Below are 19,870 nucleotides of genomic sequence, written 5' to 3'. Positions count from 1 at the left end.
ACAAGTCCCCTCTCTCCCCACCCCCCAAAACAAGCAAACAGTGGTTTTATGCGAAATGAGATACCTCTCAGTTTTTGAGAGCTGTTCCATTCTCTTAATGACTGGTTGTCTCAGTTGTTGGGGTTAGTATCAAGACTTCTTGGAAATCTTTATCATTTTCCCCATATTTTTACTGATGCAATATGGCTCAGTTCCCCTACCCCTACCACTTGGTCCCTTTTCTCTACTCATCTTTCCCACATTCCTTTTCCTTTTTGTTCTTTATTTTTTTGCATATCAGAGAAAACGTACATCCAATATTTGTGCATCTAAGTTCTTTGGGGATGTTGATGTGTAGGTTTTTTTCCTTGATGTGTCCTTATCTGGTTTGGGTATGTGTGCAATGCTGGCTTTATAAATTTGGAATGTGTTCCATCCCTTTGTATTTCATGGAGTAATTTGAGGAGTTTTGGCATCACTTCTTCTTCAAAGATTTTCGGTAGACCTCAGCTGGGAGTCCAGCCAGCCCTGAGTTTTTCTTTGTTAGAGACAGTAATGAAAAGCCTTCCATCTCATTGCAAGTCATTGGTATGTTTGGGTTTTCTTTTGCTCTGGATTAAGTTTGGGGAGATCCTATTTATCTAGAAATGTATTCATTTCTTCTAGGTTTTCCAATGTATGGGAGTACAAGTTTTCAAAATAGTCTCTAATGATCCGCTGGATTTCTGTGATATCTATGATATCTATAATCTCTAATTTTATAAACTTGGCTTTTCTCTGCTTTTTTCTTGGTTATTTTAGCATGGGGGCTTTTCAATCTTGTTTACCTTTTTAAAGAAACAACTGTTCTATTGGTCCTTAGTGTTGTTATGTTTGTTGTCAAGTTCATTCATGTTGGCTCCAATTTTATTTCCTTCCTTCCTTCAGTGTTTGCTCCTCCACCATAGCCTGGATTTACATCATTTCCCATTTACACAGTGCATGCTGTCGGCTTCCTCAGTAGAGGGCGCTGAAGTGACACCGCAGGAAGCAGAGGCCTCTTGTGGTTAAGCTACTGCACCATTGCTCTGTGATGCTGGTATGAGTCCATGTGAGGGCAGCGTGGATCAGGTGAGGAGATCCTCAGATCCTGAGTGAGGCTTTGGTCTCCAGGAAAATTTCCCAACACTTTCCAAGCTGATCTTAGGTGATGGTGCCCTCCTAGTGAATGGTCCAACTGTAGTTGGAGGCACCTGACCCTGAGTTCAGAACTTGGCAGTCCCTGGCTCTACCCATGCCCACCTGAGTTGTAGCACACCAAACACACTGCCCTTACCAGGCACATATTCCCAAGGGTCCCCCATCCCTTTCTGTTCAGAGGACACTGTGAGAGCCATGGCTGCTGCTCCCTCAGGTAAGGAAGGTCAAGGTGGGCTGGGGAGTGGACAGCCCTGGATGCTCCTACCATGTGGTCACCCATGCCCACCGGCTTGTCCCCTAGAGATGAAGACCTGGCATAAGGCAGAAGCTGCTGCAGAGTATTGAAGCTGCTGCTGACCTTGAGGAAGAAGGTAGGTGCAGGCCGCACATCTGGGAAGGCACAGCCAACTTGGGTGGGGGCCAATGGTTCTTGGAGGGGTGCTCCCTGGTGACAGGAGCTGCCACACTGTAGGCAGGCTCACCCAGGATGAGCATCTACCTCTGGAGGGCTGGAGGGATGACCCATGTGTTTAGGGTTCTGGGGCTGGAGGTATGGGGTACCTGTGGTGTCTTTAAGCTGTGTGCAGGGGTGGATGCAGTGTGAAGATCCTCCAGGTTGGGGGCATACCTTGAGGTGTCTGGTTGGGACCCCCTGTTGTGCAGGAACAGTTGTGTGGGTCTCAGTGAGGGGGCCTTAAAGGAGAGACAAGCTCCTGGGGACAGGTAGGCCTGTTTGGGGAGGACCATGTTGAGTGGACCTGCCAAAGAGGGCCCAGCGTTCAGAAAAGGAGAGGTTCAGTTTGGGGACAAAAAGACTCCCTCCTGCACGCACACATTCTCAGTACCCAGAGCCACCACCACCAGGAGACAGAGGCCACTTCTTGGGGGTCTCAGGTCTGTGGACTGCTCCATTGGCAGGCAGCATCCCATCATCTTAACCACCTAACACAGGAGAATGACAAACAGACTTCTGCTGCCCTGCTGCCCATTTACTGTCCCTTGGGCCATGGTGGAGATTAGTCCAGCCTCTGGATGTATAGCTAGTCACCTCTCAGGTCCCTGTAGAGGTAGGGAACATTTAGAGTGGCCGGGCTGAGGATGGCATCTGCAGGTCTGGACTGAGTGTGCGTGGGTACACACATGGCTGTGTGTGTGTGTGTGTGTGTGTGTATGTGTGTGTGTGGTGTGCATATGTGTGGAGTTTGGGCTGCAGTGTGTGAGTATGAGAATGTATGTGCATCTGTCTGCAGATGTCCAAGTGCATTTCCAGACATTGCATGTGAATCGGTGTGAACTGTTTTTGTGAGTCTGTTTAGTGTAATGCATGAGTATATATGAATAAATAAGGCTATGATTTGTGTGTGTGTGTATGTGTGTGTGTGTGAGATTTGCCCTTCTCTTGTCACCCCCCACCATTGCTCAGCCTGGCACCCCTTTGCAGCCATGTTTGCATATTGTGAGCTGTCAGCTCAAGGTCTTACAATGTGTAGACATTTTGGGCCAGCCTGGTCTGTCTGTCTGTCTGTTGTCTGTCTGTCTGTCTGTCTGTCTGTCTGTCTGTCTCTCTCTCTCTCTCTCTCTCTCTCTCTCTGTGTGTGTGTGTGTGTGTGTGTGTGTGTTAGGGGTGGCATCATGTGGTGGATGAACTGAACACCACTGAGGCTCCCCTCCTCGTGCAGATGCAAATTGAGCACTTACTCACATGCTTTCATTGAGAGTACAATCCAGTCTGAGGACAGGTAGATAAATAATAAGTTCCATGGCAGACATGAAGGTCAGAAAGACAGGGAAAGGGCTCACCAGAGGTGGTGGTCAGCTTGGCCTCGCTGAGGGGATAATGTTTGAGCAGAGCGTTGAAGGAAGGGAGGACATACACTCCTTCAGGAAGGGTGTTCCTGGCAGAATTATCAACACCTGCAAGATCTTGAGCTGGGAAGACAGAGTAGCAAGGTGGCCAATGAAACCAGAGCAGAGTGAAGGAGGAGAGTGATGATGCTGTCAGAGAAAGAACAGGGTCCACCTTGCAGAGTCTCGTGGCTGCTGTGGTCTTTGGCCCTCACCCTGGGTAAGATGGGAGCCCTGGGGGAGTTTGGACCAGAGGAGGTACATGGAAGTATCAGGGACCAGTAGGAAGGAAGCACGGTCACTAGGGTGTCAGGCCAAAGAGGAAACTTGGGCCTATTCTTTGCAGAATTTTGCCTCTGGGCTGGGAACCCCAGGCTCAGCCTCCACTTTTCAGCATTCAGAGTAGGGGTGGCAGAATCCTTGTTCATTGAATGGGCACAGAACTTCCAAGAAGGACATTTCTGGGTCCCTTGAGTCCTGTAGGATTGACTCAGTTGAGCCTGTGTGTAGGCTCATGGGGGCAGAACTTCCCATGAATAATGCTGTCCCACCCATACGATGTGTTTTGAGGCTGTTTCGGGACTCTGGCAGCACAGCTCCTGGGAGCTTTGGATAGTGTCGGGTGTCTGGTAGCCTTGATCTTCCTGGTTATCAATAGTGAGAGTGGCAAGAGGGGCCTGGCTTTCTTGTTTGCTTGTGTCTCCTGTGCCATGCTGTTGGGTCTCCCTGCAGAAGCCTCGTGAGGTGCTGTAGTAGCTTGGGGGAGGATTTTGTCATGGGTTAACAAGTAGGAAAGGGCACTTTTGTCACCCCCATGGGCCTGCAAAATTGCTAAGGCTTCAGGCACCTGATGCAACAGGACATGGCCTGAGCCTTGTTCCCAGGCCTCTGTCCCTAACAACCATGTGATTCCTAAAAAGTCCCTGCTCACATCCCCTGTCCCTGCTTTCTAAGCACAGGAGGTTCTAGAGCTGACCACCACCTCTGGTGAGCCCTAGGTTCTAGCCACCAGCTGGCACCACGCTCTGTGACCGGTCCTCCCTGGAATTTGCCAAGGCTGTACTTAAGATAGAATAAAACAGCAGCTGATAAGGCTTGCTCCCCTCCAGGAGGCCTAGGATTCAGTTAAAGACATCCTGAGTAAATAAAGGCATAAAAACAAACAAACAAAACAAAAATTACCATATGATACCTAGCTGTTCAATAGACAATCTCATTTAAGCACCCCCATGCTCTGTGGAGTGAACAACACACCTTCACTGGTGCATTAGAAAACTGGGACAAGGACATGGCAGGTATCTTGCCTAAGGTCACAGAGATAGTGAGTAGTTCACCCAGGGATCTGGCTGCAAACCGTGCTTTACATTGCTCTGCAGCTGCAACCAACAGCCCACAGGCGGTTGTGACCTATGCTGGGAGTGTGAGTTGGAGTTGGCAAAGGGCCAGAGTTTGGAATCAGACAGTCCTGGGTTCAAATTGTGGTCCTGCCCATTTAGTAGCACCTGAACCTCTGGAATGACAGTCTCTTTTCCCTTGTGCAGCAGTGTTGCTGACCTGTTCTAGTGGTGCCATGTGTATGCAGGAAGGACTGCTTCGCTCACTCCAGTGGGAGCAAGATGGACTCAGCTGCAGGGGGTCAGTTTCTGCCCTGTGCTCACAGATGACTTTGCAGATGCTCTCAGAGCATGAGCTTGATCACCTGGATAAGCCCTTGGTAGGGGTGCCGCAGGCCCCAGAGCTGTGCTATATGTTGAATGCAAGGGGTATTTCTTGATGTCCAAAGGGAAAAGCTCTTTGGGGGGAGCCTCCTGATCCTGCCATGGAGTTGTCCTGAGCCCTTGGGTGAGGGGTTTCAGAGTTCTAAATTCAGATGGGTCACTGTGTTTTTCTTTTAGTGATATGAGAAGATGGAAGATCCATATTTTTATGCTTTTTCTGTTCCTGATGTTTTAGGAGCTCAGATTGTGGGTGTTCTATGGAATGCAACAGTTGCTGCCATACCGAGGCCACATTGAAAAATCAGATAGCTGAGGCCCTAGGAGTCAGACACTCAGTGATACTTGGGTCTTTGAAAGCATTCCCTGTAGTTATTCTTCAGTCAATTATGCTTAATTAGTAGACTAGAATTATAGAATCTCCAGTTCATCAAACATCAATCCTAAGTGCTTTGCCTTGTCTCATATAATCTACAAGGCTGACTTCCTCTTGTGTAGGTGAAAGTAGCAACTCCTCTTTACTAGGAAGGAAGTTGAAGCTCTGAGGGTTTACGGACTTGAGCCAAGGCCAGACAGCTATGCAGCACCAAAGCGGTCCACCTTTCAAATTGGATAAACCCTAACACTGTTAGCTAGATCAATAAGTAAACAAGCATAAGTTTACAGGAGAAAGAAAGGCTGACAAGTGGGTTGCTTTGGTTCACATGTTTGGGAGTTGTGGGCTGAACACAACAGATTCAGGCACAGCTTTATCCAGAGGTTGCAGTGTCATCATCAGGACACTGCCTCGCTCCATCTCCCGACACTGCCTTCTTTGCCCACCCTGTCTCTGGGGGTGGTGGCATGTTGCCAAGCAGCTTTAGAGACACAATCTTCTAGTTTGGCATTGGAGGAAAAGACAGTGTCCTAATGATGATAGTGAAAGTCATGGGCCAGCCTGGGTCACTGCTTCTTTCTGCCCATCATGGTGGGATGGGTTGATCTCAGTGGTCAAGCCTGGAGGGGCTGAATCATTGTGTGAGAGAAAGAGTCACCAAAAATATTCAAGGGTAAATGATGAGACAGGGATATGAAAGCCAAGCAGGCAAGCCACAGATGTCCCCACTGAAGGGGTGAGAGCAGCCGCATTTAGAACACAGCCCCTTGCAGTAGAGGTGGCTGATTTTGCCCCTGTGCCTGTCTGTGGTCTTAAGTGCTGCCTGCAGGCTTACTATTTGCCAGGTGTCCACTGGATCATGTGAGCAGACCCTGATATTGTACAAACAGACACCAACTGGCTACATGGACAGAGCATCCTCAGCTTTCCTGGGTACCTCCAAGTGTCCTGAGTGCAGTACCCAAGCCTGGCTCAGATTGCCCAGGTCTTAATCAGTGGAGGCAGTTGTAACTACGACCATCAACTGTGTGGCTTTGAAACATCAGACTGATTTCTCACAGATCTGAAGGCTGGCAGGCCAAGATCAGGGGGCCAGGATGGCAGGGTACGGTGAGGGCCCTCCCTCAGGTTGCAGCTGACCCACTTCTCATTATATCCTCACCCTATGACTTTTCCACAGCTTCCAAGCCCTCCTTTCCAATCCTGGGGGAGCTGTGGAGACAACAGTGAGCACAAGGAAGGCCCCTACCCTCTTGGAGCCCACAGTCTAGAAGGAGAGACCGAGCGAGGACAAGTAAACTGATGAAGACATAGGATGAATTCAGAAATGGTTGAGGAAACAGAGGAGAGAGAGGGTCAGGGTGTTCCTAGGTGGCAGTCAGAATGGGCTTCTCAGAGGAAGTGTCATGAGCGCTGAGAGCTTATTGATGGACAGGAGCTGCTGGGCCAAGAAGTGGGAAGGGCAGCTCAAAGGTGCTCAGGCAGCAAGCAGCTGGCAGCCTCTGAGGGAGCAGGGGTGGAGTGGAGATAAGTAGGGACAGCCCAGGGACAGAGAGGGAGAGGTGGGCCACCCTAAATCTGAGTCTCCCCTCAAGGCCTTCTGAGGAGGTGTCAGGCAGGGCTTCTGAGCTGTCACCATCAGACAGCTTCTCTATAAAGACCCCAAAGCCCCTTGAAGACCATGCTGTGCTGAGCTTGCAGAGAGGCAGGTTGGGAAGGAGGTGCTGGGTCTGTTTGCCCCAAGCTCTGGTTGCCTGCCCTCAGCCTCTCCCGGTGCAGAGTGACAAAGCACACTTCTTCCTCCTCTTGTTTTTTACTTGATAACTTTTGAGAGAATTTTTAAGCTCAAAATTGAGGGGAAGAACAGAGATTTCCCAAATGCTCCCATCCCTGCCCAGCCTCTGCCTCTGTCACCATCACTACCCACCAGAGAGTCACATTTGTTCCAGTTCAGAAACCCACATCATTGTCACCTAGAGTCTGGAGCTAACCTTAGTCTTTCCTCTTGCTGATGCACATTCTGTGGGAATGGACAGTTGTAGAATGACATGAACCCACCTTTGGCCATGACCATGATGTTTCCTGGCTGTGATCTGAGGAAGCAGGTGCGTTGGCCATCAGGAAAGAGCAACCTGAATCCATGTGGAGCTTCACTGATGCAAAGTGCAGTCTCCTCACAGGCCTGATGGGCCTTGCCTTCCTAGGTCAGCAGCCTCATTGGAAGCTTGGGAATGGTAAAAGTGGGACCTACATTGCATGGGTGCTATGAATCTTTGGGCTTACACAGGAAGCACTCACTTCCAGGAGGCACCCATAGGGGTTTGTTGAATGAGTGAATAACGGTACTCTCTTCCAGACTTGGTGTGGGACAGCCTGGATTTGAATTCCCACCCTGGCACTTGTAGCTGAGTATTCTGTGGCAAGTCATTTCATCTGACCATGACTCATTTTCCTCATCTCTAGAGGGGGGATATACCCATCACATTGAGTTACCATGAAGAGTTGAAGAAACCATATCCATGAGCATGGGCCAGAAACACAGTGGTAGGTGGTGCTACTAAAACAAATGTATGCACACTTACTATGCAGCAGCTACTGTCTTCAATTCTTGAAAGGTACTGCATTCCTCCCCAAATTTGGACATTCCTCAGAAGGTGCTGGAGCTGCTGTGTAAAAGATGTGCATGTCTTCCAAGCCCTGGCACATGACCATCTCCTGCGTGGTGCTGGGAATTCTGGGAACTCAGTCAGCTCTGGGGAAAGTAGTGTTTTCAGAGGAGCATCCTGCCTGGATGTTTAGAAAACCGAGTAGGATGAGCCCAAAGAGTGTCTGCCTCAGGTCTGGTTCTGTGTAACTATAGGCAGCCTATAGCTCTGGCCTTACCCTGTGGGCATATCCCCTCCCTGTGAGAAAGTTCTCTGCCTCGGGCCTCACCACTCTGAGGCTTCAGGAAAAACAATTTCCACATTTAGGAAGGAGTCTGTGGATTGCATCTGGGAGCATTCCAACCTGCATGTAGCCAGAATAGGGACACCTGGGGAGAAACGAATAGGGTCCTGGCCCTCAAGAGCTAGGCAGTAGGTGGTTTGGCTCAGTCATCACTCAAATGTATGTGTAGCACCACCATGGGCCATCATTTGGCCTATTCTTTAGGAATCAATGCAGACAAACCTACTAGTCCTCCTGGAGTTCCAGTATTGTCAGGAAGTTAGTCAAGCCCACCAGCCATCTTGGCAGATGAGGGGCACAGGATGTTAGAGGTGTCAGCCTCCTCACCATCTCTAGGTATAGAAACCTGCAGCCAGATGTTTGTGAGGAGTAGCTTCAAGGAAAGAAGGGGGTGTTCTTTGGGCCAGTCAGGAGGGCTCCTGTTTCATGGGGAGCTCTTATAAATGATGGCTGGGCAAATCCCAATTTCCACCCTGTGTGATTTCCTGCAGAGGACTCAACCCTGGGGTTTACCCTGTAGAAAGAACATATTGTTCTGCATTTGATTCTGGGCACCAAAGGAACAGAGCAGTGGTTGGGGCCTCAGAGCCAAGCCCTGTGTGGATCCCTTTCCAACACAGCCAATCCAAACCCAGGATGCCACTAGTTATCTGTACAGAGACCGGAGAGCAAGTGTGGGGAGCCCCTTACCCACACATGTGCCTCACAGGTTGCCCTTTTGATCTGGTGCATGGACTTGCCTGGCTACTGTTTGGGAACCCATGATGCAGGGACCTTGGGAGGTTCCAGTTAAAAGAGAGGCCCTGTGCGTCATGACTCCCTGTTTCACTCCACATTCCACAGCACCCTCTGCTCCATCATCAAAATGCAGCTGTACCTCTATCCAGAATATTTTTGAGGTCCCAAGACTTGGACAACCTGAAGCTTCTCAGGACCTTCCTGTTGATCATTATGCCTGAATCAGAGGGGAACTTCCATGTGCTTCCCGAGCTGAAGAACACAGATCCTGTAAGTCTGAGCTCTCTGATGATGGGGTCTGGGGTGGATGAGTGAAGGTGTGTGCAGAGGAATCTCAGCTGGTGCCCCTGGGATCTGCCATATGTTCCCAAGACACACAACTCTGACATCCTTCAGCTGGTGGAACCTAGTCTGGGAAGATGGCCAATTGTGGAGGAGGGCCAGGACTATTCTCAGAGGCAGGGTTCTAGTGTGAATTGGGAAAGGCCCAAGGAAAGTCAGTCATGTTGGGTGTTTTCTCCTGCAGCTCTAGCACCATATCAAGTGATATAATTGCCTCCAGCAGCCATGGCTCAATTTACTTGCTTACATTTGGGGGAGCATATCATCACATTCCCTGTGAAGGAGAAGAAATAGCCCTCAAAATCAGAGGTTGGTCCTCCACCAGCATTGACCACACAGGAGGATATGGAGCCACCAGTGGCCACTGAACCTTCAAGAAGAGGAGGAAGCTTAGCTGCCAATAAGTAGGTCAGTGGATATTGAACATTATCTTCCACTTGGTATATATGTATGGTACATATGGTGCTCCAAGCTGCCATCCCATCCTCTGAAAGAGAACCACCTTTCTTGGCAGCAATATAAATTCAGAGTCCAAAACAATAGAGGCAGGAGGTCAAGAAACTATTAGGCCACAGCCCTCCACATCTCCTAGAATCTATCCTCACTTCCCTAGTTCTGAACTTTTCAATGGCATCTCCCACATGTGAGCTCCTGAGCATTACCCAGTGCCATAACCCCCAGCACAGCTATCCTTCCCCTCCCCTCTGAGATTATCTACTTTATTTTTTGTGATGCTAATTCTTATGGCATTGTAAGTATTTTTAGTGACATTCTTTTATGTTGACCTAAAAGTGCTTAATCCATTCACCAGGCTGTGCCACCACCAGTACTACAAAGCTGCTGATGGAGCCCATGTAGAGCTCATAGGTGCTGTGAGAGAGGATACAAACAGGCCATCCAGGAGGAGGTGAGATAGATGCCCCTGTTATGGAGCAGAAGGGACTGCCTAATGAGTGTTGAAGATTTCAGGCCATTATAACTCATACTATGATCTACTTTAACTGTCATGTGGCACTACAAATCCTTCTCATATAAGATAAAAACCTTAATATGTACATTCTTATTGCTCCACAGATCATGGCTCACCATCATCTTTTTCTTCAAGACACAATATTGAAGTTAGAACCGTTAATGACTCAGTAACGGTCTGTATTGTTTACATAAAAAGAAGAGTCTTACGTTTTGCACTTCAAATAAAAAGCTGTGCATCTTACACTACTTTGTCACACTGAGAATGCAAAGGAAATGTTCAAGAAGGAAATTAAATTGCTGCTCCAGGGCATATGTAAATGACTAGAAAGCAAAAACAGCCTTATTGCTGATCTGGAAAAACTTTTTATATTCTGAAGAAAATAAGAAACAACCACGTTCTATGAAGATGAAGTCAAATCCAGATAAGGCCATCACTTTAGATTGTTATACAGACAAGAGAAGTGAGAAAGCTGCATAAGAAGTTTGAAGGTGCCAGAGTTTGGTCCATTATGTTTTTGGCAAGAGGCCCCTCTCCATAAAATAAAAGTGCAAGGCAAAGAAACAAGTGCCGATGTAGAAGCACTCGCAAGTCATCCAGAAGGTCAATCTTGGGACAGCAGGCCTCAGAGTGGCTCCTCCAGGCAACTGGTATTGCTCCTGGTAGGGCCTGCCTGCCCACGAAGCAGGGCGCAGGAGCTGGTGGTACCCAGACACCTGCTGAGGACCTTATGCTGCCCATTCCAGCAATGCCTGGCATTGGCCTTGAGTCCACCAGGCTGCTCACCTAATCCTTGAGTTCACCCTGCCCCTCCCTGAGTTGCAGCCTCTGAGGGATGAGTAGGCCTGCTGCCAGCTGGGGCAGCCTTGGGAGAAGGCCCCCACCCTCCCCAGCTACATCTCCCCTGGGCTGTGGTAGCAGAGTGCAGAGGTGGGAGGTGGGGGGGCCTAGAAAATCCTCACCCTCCAAGTGCATCCCTGGGGCGGGACAAGGGTGGAGGGCACAGGTGGCAGTGGGAGTCTAAGAGCAAGCAGTTCTCTGTCTTGGTCTTCTGCCACCCCCAGCCACAGAAATGCACTTTGGGTGTGAAGATGTCCTAGGACCTCTGCTTTCTGCACCCACAGTCCATGCAAGATGTGGTTGGGGATGGTGAGGTTCTTTCCCAAGACCGCCCCAACCTAGCAGGCAGCCTAGTTCCTCAGTAGAGAGGCTATATCAGGTAATGGGGTGAGCAGACACACAGTGGGCTCATGGCCAGAGCGAGACATGGCAGCTCTGGGAAGTATAAGGTCCTGGGCTGCTGCCTGGGTACCACCGCCTCCCGCATTCTTCTTCCTGAGCAGGCCACTTGATGAGGCGCAAGACCAGGTCCTGGAGCCTCCACCACAGAGGACATCCCATCTACTGGTTACCTTATCACTCTGACACCCACTATCCCATGCCCTTGCTGCCATGCCAGCCAGGAGCTCTTCGCGGCAGCCAACCAGACTCCCCACATGGCCACTGGATGCCACCATTACTGTCCTGCAGCTGGACGCCAGTTACTTCTGCAGGATCAAGATGATCACTGCTGGACACTGCCTGTTGTTGCTGCCCCTGCTTCTGAACTCTTATGGTGCCACCACCATTGTGCAGCACTCAAACTTCCAAATTCCAGATGAACTCCAACATGCCCACCAAGGCCCCAGGGTCATTGTATTTTATCCCACACCTGGTGCCCAACCCCTATAATGAGGCTGGACCCCTGATGCAGCTGCATGTTGCTCCCGCCCCTGCCAGACTCTGGAGCTCCACCCTGCTGCCACCAGACTTTAACATGGATACTAGACAGTGACACTCAGTACTGGGGCCAACTTCATTGCAACTGCCAGAGTTTGGTGCATTATGTTTTTGCCAAGAGGCCCCTCTCCATGAAATAAAGTGCAAGGCAAAGAAACAAGTGCTGATGTAGAAGCTCTTGCAAGTTATCTAGAAGGTCTTGCTAAGGTATTCGATGAAGATGTGTTGTGCTTTACGTAGTAGGTGTCCCCAGAAGCTCATGGGTGAGCCAATACAAGAATTATCAGTGAAATAATTCAGTTCTGAGAGCTTTAACCCAATCAACGGTTAATTCCCCTGACAGATATGAACAGGCAGCAGGCATGGAAGGGCATGTGCTGGACCCTTCCCAAGCCTGGAGGTATAGGTGGCACCTGCAAGGGCATCTAGTGGCTGTGAAAGAAGTCTGGTTTCTAGGACTGAAGCATATAGAAGCCAAACTCAGCGTTCCACAGCAGGGTTTCTTTTGGAGGTTCCCAGTGATCAGGAGCAGTGTCAGAATCCTGTAGCAGGGGCATCCATCTGTGGGGAGAATGTCAAATAGCAAGCCTACGTGTCTTAAGGGAGTTTGAGGAGACCAGATGTATCAGTAGCAGGATGGAGAATTGGCCTCAGGCTTGGAGGAGAGTCATGGGCAGGAGCCTGGGCAGTGAAGCCTTGGCGTTTGGAATCTGTGGAGGTATTGCTGTCCGAAGTGCAGTTATGGCAGTGGTGGCAAAGGCAACTGAGGAGTCTGTAGGTGGCAACGTCAAGCCAGGCATCCAGAGAGTTGCATTCTCATCCTCTGGCAGTGGCAGGAGTCTGGCCCCAGTGCAGTGATGGTGGCAGCGGCATCACTGGTGGCCCTGTGGGGACTCCAGTGGCTTCAGTATGGAGCTCTGTTAGCGGTGATGGTGACAGCTTGGGACAGCAGGCCTCAGAGTCAGAGGGCGACTGGAGGCTGTGATGGCCTCTGCAGTGGCTCCTCCAGGCAACTGGTATTGCTCCTGGTAGGGCCTGCCTGCCCACGAAGCAGGGCGCAGGAGCTGGTGGTACCCAGACACCTGCTGAGGACCTTATGCTGCCTATTCCAGCAATGCCTGGCATTGGCCTTGAGTCCACCAGGCTGCTCACCTAATCCTTGAGTTCACCCTGCCCCTCCCTGTATTGCAGCCTCTGAAGGATGAGTAGGCCTGCTGCTAGCTGGGGCAGCCTTGGGAGAAGGCCCCCACCCTCCCCAGCTACATCTCCCCTGGGCTGTGGTAGCAGAGTGCAGAGGTGGGAGGTGGGGGGGCCTAGAAAATCCTCACCCTCCAAGTGCATCCCTGGGGCGGGACAAGGGTGGAGGGCACAGGTGGCAGTGGGAGTCTAAGAGCAAGCAGTTCTCTGTCTTGGTCTTCTGCCACCCCCAGCCACAGAAATGCACTTTGGGCGTGAAGATGTCCTAGGACCTCTGCTTTCTGCACCCACAGTCCATGCAAGATGTGGCTGGGGATGGTGAGGTTCTCTCCCAAGAACGCCCCAACCTAGCAGACAGCCTAGTTCCTCAGTAGAGAGGCTATATCAGGTGATGGGGTGAGCAGACACACAGTGGGCTCATGGCCAGAGCGAGACATGGCAGCTCTGGGAAGTATAAGGTCATGGGCTGCTGCCTGGGTACCACCGCCTCCCACATTCTTCTTCCTGAGCAGGCCACTTGAAGAGGCGCAAGACCAGGTCCTGGAGCCTCCACCACAGAGGACATCCCATCTACTGGTTACCTTATCACTCTGACACCCACTATCCCATGCCCTTGCTGCCATGCCAGCCAGGAGCTCTTCGTTGCAGCCAACCAGACTCCCCACATGGCCACTGGATGCCACCATTACTGTCCTGCAGCTGGACGCCAGTTACTTCTGCAGGATCAAGATGCTCACTGCTGGACGCTGCCTGTTGTTGCTGCCCCTGCTTCTGAACTCTTATGGTGCCACCACCATTGTGCAGCACTCAAACTTCCAAACTCCAGATGGACTCCAACACTGCCCACCAAGGCCCCAGTGTCATTGTACTTTACCCCACACCTGGTGCCCGACCCCTATACTGAGGCTGGACCCCTGATGCAGCTGCATGTTGCTCCCGCCCCTGCCAGACTCTGGAGCTCCACCCTGCTGCCACCAAACTTTAACATGGATGCTAGACAGTGACACTCAGCACTGGGGCCAACTTCATTGCAACTGACAGAGTTTGGTGCATTAAGTTTTTGCCAAGAGGCCCCTCTCCATGAAATAAAAGTGCAAGGCAAAGAAACAAGTGCTGATGTAGAAGCTCATGGAAGTTATCTAGAAGGTCTTGCTAAGCTATTCGATGAAGATGTGTTGTGCTTTACATAGTAGGTGTCCCCAGAAGCTCATGAGTGAGCCAATACAAGAATTATCAGTGAAATGATTCAGTTTTGAGAGCTTTAACCCAATCAACGGTTAATTCCCCTAACAGATATGAACAGGCAGCAGGCATGGAAGGGCATGTGCTGGACCCTTCCCAAGCCTGGAGGTATAGGTGGCACCTGCAAGGGCATCTAGTGGCTGTGAAAGAAGTCTGGTTTCTAGGACTGAAGCATATGGAAGCCAAACTCAGCGTTCCACAGCAGGGTTTCTTTTGGAGCTTCCCAGTGACCAGGAGCAGTGTCAGAATCCTGTAGCAGGGGCATCCATCTGTGGGGAGAATGTCAAAGAGCAAGCCTACGTGTCTTAAGGGAGTTTGAGGAGCCCAGATGTATCAGTAGCAGGATGGAGAATTGGCCTCAGGCTTGGAGGACAGCCATGGGCAGGAGCCTGGGCAGTGAAGCCTTGGCGTTTGGAATCTGTGGAGGTATTGGTCTCTGAAGTGCAGTTATGGCAGTGGTGGCAAAGGCAACTGAGGAGTCTGTAGGTGGCAACGTCAAGCCAGCCATCCAGAGAGTTGCATTCTCATCCTCTGGCAGTGGCAGGATTCTGGCCCCAGTGCAGTGATGGTGGCTGCGGCATCACTGGTGGCCCTGTGGGGACTCCAGTGGCTTCAGTGTGGAGCTCTGTTAGCGGTGATGGTGACAGCTTGGGACAGGAGGCCTCAGAGTCGGAGGGTGACTGGAGGCTGTGATGGCCTCTGCAGTGGCTCCTCCAGGCAACTGGTATTGCTCCTGGTAGGGCCTGCCTGCCCACGAAGCAGGGCGCAGGAGCTCGTGGTACCCAGACACCTGCTGAGGACCTTATGCTGCTCATTCCAGCAATGCCTGGCATTGGCCTTGAGTCCACCAGGCTGCTCACCTAATCCTTGAGTTCACCCTGCCCCTCCCTGAGTTGCAGCCCCTGAGGGATGAGTAGGCCTGCTGTCAGCTGGGGCAGCCTTGGGAGAAGGCCCCCACCCTCCCCAGCTACATCTCCCCTGGGCTGTGTTAGCAGAGTGCAGAGGTGGGAGGTGGGGGGGCCTAGAAAATCCTCACCCTCCAAGTGCATCCCTGGGGCGGGACAAGGGTGGAGGGCACAGGTGGCAGTGGGAGTCTAAGAGCAAGCAGTTCTCTGTCTTGGTCTTCTGCCACCCCCAGCCACAGAAATGCACTTTGGGCGTGAAGATGTCCTAGGACCTCTGCTTTCTGCACCCACAGTCCATGCAAGATGTGGCTGGGGATGGTGAGGTTCTCTCCCAAGACCGCCCCAACCTAGCAGACAGCCTAGTTCCTCAGTAGAGAGGCTATATCAGGTGATGGGGTGAGCAGACACACAGTGGGCTCATGGCAAAAGCGAGACATGGCAACTAGAGAATAGGATAGACAGCAGAATACATCAGACACTAGAATGGCAATATGTAAATCAATGGAAGTGTAACTGATGTGATACAGCAATCTGTATACGGGGTAAAAATGGGAGTTCATAACCCACTTGAATCAAACTGTGAAATATGATATTTTAAGAACTAAGTAATGTTTTGAACGACCAACAATAAAATAATAAAAAATAAAAAAGATATGTGATCCCCCCAAATATTAAAAGTTATGTTATTCAGTTCCTTTATTTTACACATGAGGAAGACAAGGAAAAACAAGAAAGAAATTGTATTCTTAAGTATAATGCTAGTGTTGTGCTTGTTACTATGATCTATTAGTGAAGTGTGTTTTAAGAGACCTAGATACAATCTTTAATTCTTTCAGATCATACAAAATCATAGATTACTAGAGCCCAAAACAATTTCTCTTATCTAATTTAGGGTTCTGGAGATGCACAGGGCCAGCAAATGGCTGTACCATTCTTACTAATTGGAGCTTCTTAATATTAACAGAGCTGCATTGACTAGGTCCTGCTCACCTTTCCATCCCTGTGTTTTCCTTCACTTTGCCTCATATGTGATCATACTGTACTTTGAGTTTCCTCAATATACTTGAGTCTTTGTACCTACAGCTTGTGCTGCAGGAAACACTGGTGGCTCCTTTCTTCATCTGGCTTATTTCTACCAAAATTAAAGAACCACTTACCACCGCAGCCAGAACTGGCTTTCTCAAATCAGAGGTTCTGGTGGTTTTGTTTGTAGCCCCTGTTCTAGGAGAAGGAGTCCTTACCAGGCCTCTTATCTCTAAACTCTAAGTTGCAATTTCCATGTTTAGCCTGCCCTGGTTGACAGTGTGATTGGTGGGACTGAAGCAGTGATGGGGCCCTTCAGCATACACGTGGAAAAGGATCTGCCTCTCTGCATTGAGGCCACACACCGCTGCATGCTCTCAAATTCAAATATTCCACCTCAGAAGGAATGTGTCCTAATCAGAATTCTAAAATTTTGGCCAATTGGGTTTGGCTTCTCTGTGGGGGTGTGGAGACATTAAAAGAACTACAGGCAGAATGATGAGAGTTAACTCTGATATTTCTTATTGCATATTCATTCAGACTAGCTGAGAAAGTTGTAGGGCATTGCCTGAGTCTTTAAAAAAATTCTAGCACATTAAAAATATTCCAATATATATTTAATTTCCCAATTTAATAGGGATATTTCCTTTTACTTGTGACCCACATAGTTTCCTGGAAACAGTGGAACAGTGCCACCTCAGGGCATCTCTCAGCACTTGCTTCACTTTGTCATTGCGGAGGCTGAAGATAAATGGGTTCAGGAGAGGTGTGATGATACAATTCAGGACAGAGACACCTTTGTTGAGCAGCATGGATTGAGCCTCTGACAAACGGATGTAGAGAAAGATGGAACTGCCATAGAAGATAACCACCACCGTAAGGTGTGAGGCACAGGTGGAGAATGCTTTTCTTTTCTCGGCAGCTGTGGGGGCCCTGAGGACAGTGGCAAGGATAAAGGCATAGGAAACTGAGGTCAAGGTCAGAGAGCCCAGTAACACCAATGAAGAGAGCAGGAAAGCCATCAGCTCCAGCAGGGAGGTGTCCCCACAAGAGAGCCTCAGCAAGGGCCAACTGTCACAGAAAAAGTGGTCAATCCTGTTGGGGCCACAGAAAGGGAGGCTGACCATGAGGATGGTGGGGCAAAGTACCCAGAGGAACCCAGCTAACCAGGAAGCCAGCACCAACTGGGAACAGACATAACCACTCATCAGAGTCTCATAGTGGAGAGGTCGGCAGATTGCCAAGTAACGATCCAGAGACATGACTGCTAAGAGGAAGAAGTTGGTAGTGCCTAAGAGGAAGTAGAGATAGGACTGGATCATGCAGCTGGCAAATGAGATGGTGTGATCCCCTGTGAGGATGATGTCAAGCATCTTGGGAACCACAACAGATACCAGCAGCAGCTCCAGGAAGGATAGGTTCCTCAGGAAGAAGTACATCTGTGTGTGCAGGCGGTGGTCCATCCAGCTGAGCACTATGATTAGCAGGTTGCCTGTGACTGTTACAATGTATGTCACCATCAACCCCAGAAACAAAAGCATCTGCAGGATGTGGTTACTGGGAAAGCCCAGTAGGACAAATCCTGTTATCTGAGTCCAGTTTTCAGAGCTCATCTCCAGTCACCTACTAGAGAAATGAAACACAACTTTATAAAATGGTTTATCGCTACCAATCATCATTTTATCAATCAATAAAATTATACAGAATATTTAATTCTGTCTTATATTCTGGTAATGTGTTGATTCATATTTCTGTCTAAGTGGTTTACAAAAACAAACCAATTATGATAGCAGGCAGTTAGTAATAAATAACATGGATGGTATTGAACACCAGTTTTGTATTTGGAAATTTATGTGCAGTATCCCCTCTTAGCTACCCTTAACATTAGGTTTTATTATTCTCAAGTAAGAAAAGGATGACTAAGGAAGTTTAAGTGACTCTTCAATGAGCAAAAAGGGAGCAGCGGTAAAGGCAGTTTCCTAGGCAGCCTCTGTGAGTCTAACACACTTGCTATTTCCATTGTTTGACTTAAGCAGAGAACCACATTCCTAGATAGTATGTCCTTGGAGGAATCTGCTGGAATAGAGGGATCAGGGAAGAAGTTGCAGAAGAAATGTACCATGAGAAAAGTTTTGCTTATACCAAGAACTGTTTCAGTATTTATGGCATTAATATGTCTTGGCATATCATAAAATAACATTTTAAAAATTTGGGCTTTTGTGTCCTTGGAGATTTTGTCTTCATTAATCAACTGGGAAACCATATAGATTTGGACAGTACAAAGCTCTAATTCCATTAATAAGTGTTATTTTTCTCCACTCCCAGACTTTTGTAGGTTATAAGAAATCTCTCCTTCTGGTGTAAAATGTACTAATCTCAAATGCAACTCTTCTAACATTCAAGTAGCATAAAACAGAGAGAAAGCAGGAATGTTACCAAAAAAGATAGGATGTATCAACTTGCCTCCTCAACTTTCTGCCTTACTTTGGAGATAAATTTATTTTGTCCTTGGAGTTTTGGGAGTCTTGTGAAACTTATCTACATATTTTGAAGGATTGGGTTTCACAAGACATCTTGGTTCCAAGATCCTTTTCTTACATCTTGCACTAAATACTCAGAATTGTATAATTCTTGCCTATCAATTAGGGAAAATGTTGTCAAATATTCTAGGAGAAAAAAATGAAAGTCATCATCAAATTACTATTTGACAAGGAATGAAGTATTGAGAGTTTTGACAAAATTTAATCCAGTATCATCTATTAGTACAGAATACTAATGTTAAAATGAGAACCACACATTTTCTCATTGTGCCTAAAATCACTTTAACAGAGAATATTGACTGAGGTCAGGAATCCTTCTTCAATGATGAAGAGAGAGGATTCAGGGCAAGTTCTCTCAGTATCAGTTTTGGCAGAAATAAGTCCTGGGACTTAAGTAGCTAGCTAATAATAAAACTTCATTTTGCTGGAGTCTGTATGTCTAAAATCAAAGAAATACCTTAATGACACTCCAAGAAGTTTGCTTGAGCTTTATTGTAGGGTAACAGTGCTACTGTGGCTATTTCCAAAGTATGGGATAAATATTATTAAAAGTAACTTATAAAGTCTAGCTGTCAGTATCATTTTCTGGTTATTATAAGATATATACACTAGAGTCTGAAATCCAGCATTCCTTTAGGAGTTTAACCCGAATAATCACAAGTTTCCAAAGATCTTCCTCAATTGACTAGCTGTATCTCATATAAATCTAGATAATAGCAATATCATCCCTGTACGTACATGTTTAAATTTTGTCATTTTGAACCTCAAAATAATCTTGTTGATCAGGTTATTTAATAAGTAGGACAATTTACCAAACGTCCCACAATTATATGCTGTTTATATTCTTGTTGGAAATGCATTCTTGTTTATATGCATTTTGCATTAAAAATACTTCTTGACAAGATGAGGATCAGTGAAGGGAATTAGAACTAATGGGGACACACACACATTTTTATTCAATCAACATGACTTACACAATTAGGTAGCTACTATTATTGTCTACAACTGAACAAGATGGAATATAGCAGTTTTAAGTAAAACACACACACACACACGCACACACACACAACAAACTCAGGTAGAACCAAATT

The 19,870-nt window shown here is 48.3% G+C and overlaps 1 protein-coding gene across 1 annotated transcript; it reads right to left on the bottom strand.

The window, feature by feature from the left end:
- Nucleotides 1-16,856: 16,856 nt before the first annotated feature.
- On the bottom strand, nt 16,857-17,852 carry LOC308641648 (olfactory receptor 6T1-like; the record flags this gene model as incomplete). Its single annotated transcript, XM_081280290.1, has 1 exon — nt 16,857-17,852. One exon carries the CDS (start codon nt 17,850-17,852, stop codon nt 16,857-16,859), a length of 996 nt encoding a protein of 331 aa, XP_081136416.1.
- Between the last annotated feature and the right edge of the window lie 2,018 nt (nt 17,853-19,870).

This window comes from Spermophilus citellus (assembly GCF_964194105.1).
Source record: "Spermophilus citellus genome assembly, chromosome: 2".
In the NCBI taxonomy this organism is placed as follows: domain Eukaryota; kingdom Metazoa; phylum Chordata; class Mammalia; order Rodentia; family Sciuridae; genus Spermophilus; species Spermophilus citellus.
This window is presented reverse-complemented; position numbering and strand designations above follow the sequence as displayed.